The 3,486-nt window shown below is 35.0% G+C and overlaps 1 protein-coding gene across 1 annotated transcript; it reads left to right on the top strand.

Annotated features, from left to right (window-relative positions):
* Positions 1-541: 541 nt before the first annotated feature.
* Positions 542-2,056, top strand: LOC130818578 (uncharacterized). Its single transcript, XM_057684742.1, has one exon. It carries the CDS (start codon positions 542-544, stop codon positions 2,054-2,056), a length of 1,515 nt encoding a protein of 504 aa, XP_057540725.1.
* Positions 2,057-3,486: the final 1,430 nt, after the last annotated feature.

Raw genomic sequence — 3,486 nt, 5'->3', positions numbered from 1 at the left:
AAAAGAGAATCTTTGGTGGTAGTGGGTATTATTTTAATTATATAATAGTGGGAAGTAATGATTGTATTGGAATAATGAGAGAGCAAATAATTGTAGATATAATTAAATAATCAAAAAAAATATGATTTTATTATAGAGAGAGAAATTACATAGAGGGAAAGTAACCACTTTCCAAATTGGAAAGTTTACATTTTTGGTTCTAAAAAAAAGGAGGGAATAATTACAATTACATGGACCAAGTACATAATAACAGCCATCCAAAACAGCAAAATTTAGCCTTGCATTGGCCAAATTAGAAATACATGGATTACTAAAATGAATAATTACAAGTACAATCTCCAAAAAAATGACCTTACAAATTCCTAATCATCTTATTTAAGCTGCTGATTTAAGGCTTCAAGCATCAAAATCAAAACAGTAACAGAACAGCAGCTTCAAAGAACCAAAATAACACTGTCCAGCCACGATATTAACCCAAACAGCAGCCTTACAGTACCAAAAACAACTGTCCAGCAACCTCATTTGCATCATTAGCCTTGTAATGGCTTCAAATAATGACGATGAGCTACAGGGGGCTTGGTATTTTGGATCAAATGCATACGATTCACAGTCTAGCTCCAATTTTGACGAGGAACCACAAGAAATTGATGCACAACAAATAGAACAGCAAGATCAACGTAAACCAAGGCTTACAAACGAGTTGAGGCATCTCATTTTACATGAAATGTTGTCACTTAAAGTAAGTGACTCACTCCCACATGGTACATTCGTACGAATAGCAAACAAATACGGTTACACACCAAGATCAATTCGAAACTTATGGAAACGTGCAATTGAAACCAAAGAAGAAAACAAGCCTTATGTTGTCGATTCAAAGTACAAGAATTGTGGAAGAAAAAGAGTTCAAGTGCCACCAAACGTACTTGAATCAAAACCAATGGGTGAACGTACATGCATAAGAGATGTTGCAACATGTTTAGACTTGGCACCAACAACGGTTTGGCGATTGATACGAAGGGGGGAGATTAAGGCACATTCAAATCCATTACACCCTTCTTTAACGGATGCAAACAAGGCAAGAAGGGTTGAGTGGATTTTAACTCTCATTCAAGAAGATACAATTCATCATCATCCAATGTATAAAGGTATGTATGACTTCATACATATTGATGAAAAATGGTTTTACTTAACCAAGAAGACACAAAGAGTTTATCTAGCACACAAAGAAAAAATTCCATATAGGGCGGGAAAGTCATCAAAATTCATTCCAAAAGCCATGTTTTTAGGGGCGGTTGCAAGGCCTAGATGGAATCAATATGGCCAATGCACATTTGATGGGAAAATCGGAAATTTCCCTTTCGTAAGTAGGGTTGCAGCACAAAGAAATTCAATTAACCGTCCAAGGGGGTCTATAGAAATTAAACCAACTGAGTCGGTTACTCAGGAAGTTTATAGGAGCATGTTCATAGAACAATTAATTCCAGCAATTCTTAGAAAATGGCCAAGTGATGGTCCATCGATAATTTTCATCCAACAAGATAATGCAAGGGTTCACATAACAAATGATGATCCAATTTGGCAACAAAACAACAGGCAAGGGGGCTTTAGATTCATTCTAACTCAACAACCACCAAATAGTCCCGATTGTAATATTCTAGATTTGGGTTTTTTTAGGAGCATACAATCACTTATGCATAAGAAAATGCCAAAGAACATGAATGAGTTAATAAAAGCAGTAGAAGATGCATTCGAAGAGTTACATCCAAAGACTTTAACCAATGTTTGGATTTCATTACAACACCACTTAAATGAAATCCTAAAGGTTAAAGGGTCTAATGACTATGTTCAGCCACACCTAGGGAAGAAAGTTCAAGAAGACAATGGAAGGTTACGAATACAAGTGCGAGTACCATCACAATTGGTTAGGGAATGTGTACGTTTCCTTAACCCAAGCACAAATCAGCAAGGCACACAAACAGAAAATGAAGATGCTGCACAACATAATCAACAAATACTTGAAGCATATGATGAAGCAGTGGAAGAATCTCAAAGATGATTATAAATTACAGCCCCTCAGTTTATTTTTTATCATCATCAAAATTGTTTCTATAAAACTTAGGAGCAACTAATTATGAAATCAACATCAAAATGGAAATTTAAGGTCATGCATATGTATTTACGTCATTATATAATGATCATTTCAGTTTTTTTGCCCCCTGATTCATCATTGAGGTCTTTGAACCTCTCAGCTTTTAAAATTTGAACAAGAAATGACGCAAATTACGGTACATGAAAAAAAATATCATATGATGTGTCGATTGTACACAATTGCTACTCAACCAAGTAATTATAGATAATTTTTCAGATTTTAAGTCAAGTAATTGCATAAACACATCACAGGGGTTTAAAAAATATTTCAAGAACAGACTTCCAAAAAAAAATAAGACGAAATCAAAAAGGTTCAGAACAAATCCAACATCAAACATCACAAAATCAAACAAATCCAACAGCAAACATCACCAGCACTTATCATGAGTGTACAATTAAAAGGAAATTCAAGAAAACCTTACATAATTCACGTGCGTTTTTTAGGGTTTTTTTTACCCCTTGAAGCAATAACTTCCTCAGGAGTGTTAGGGACAACCAAATTAACTTGGTCTTCATGAATCTTAGATGGAGTTGAAGGATTAACATGAGATGGAGACTCCAAATAATACTCAAGAATACTTTGTGGTAATTCTTCTTCAACATTAGGAGAAGGGGTAGAATCACGAAACCTAGATATAGCATCATCCTCCATGGCCTTTTGATATGCCTCAAGATCTTTTTTAGTCCATTTAAGAATTTCATTTGAATAAGAGTGTGACCTCCCATTAATGGAACAAGAACAAAATTCTCCACGGTCACACAAACCGTCATAAAGGTATGATGGTATGGTCGAATCACTCTTAGATTCGACGGTTTTCATGGACAAACAAAAGCTTCAAACAGTAACAATGGAAGTCGAAGAAGAAAGCAAAACAGAGGGCTTGAAAAAATCAAACTCAACCAAAATTCACAAAACGAACATCAAAATGAAGACCAAATTCCGATCTACATTTTAATGCAGTAAAAATGGAGTAAAAATGAGGAATGAACAGGGGATAAAAGCTAAGAAAGCCATGGAAGAAACTCAAAGAAGAGAGAGAAAGCAACGAATTCTTTTGGGAGAGAAAGCAGAATATTCAGTAAATTAAATGACACACGCTGCTCCCAAGGGGAGTAAAAGAATCCAAAGGGTTAAAACAGATTTATTTAGGGTCAAAGAGGGTATTTGAGGGGTACAAATGGGAAAAAACTTTCCAAAAATGGAAAGTATTCTAAAGTGGAAAAACTTATGGATCTACCCGTTTTAGTAAGGTGGAAAAACAAAAAGGAACGGAGGGAGTATATTATATGGTTATTTTTCTATGTTATTCGGGGATATTTGACAAACAACTGATAAGA

The sequence above is a fragment of the Amaranthus tricolor genome, chromosome 7, assembly GCF_026212465.1.
Source record: "Amaranthus tricolor cultivar Red isolate AtriRed21 chromosome 7, ASM2621246v1, whole genome shotgun sequence".
Lineage (NCBI taxonomy): Eukaryota > Viridiplantae > Streptophyta > Magnoliopsida > Caryophyllales > Amaranthaceae > Amaranthus > Amaranthus tricolor.
The sequence above is the reverse complement of the archived record's forward strand: the minus strand, read 5'-3'. Positions and strand labels throughout refer to the sequence as shown.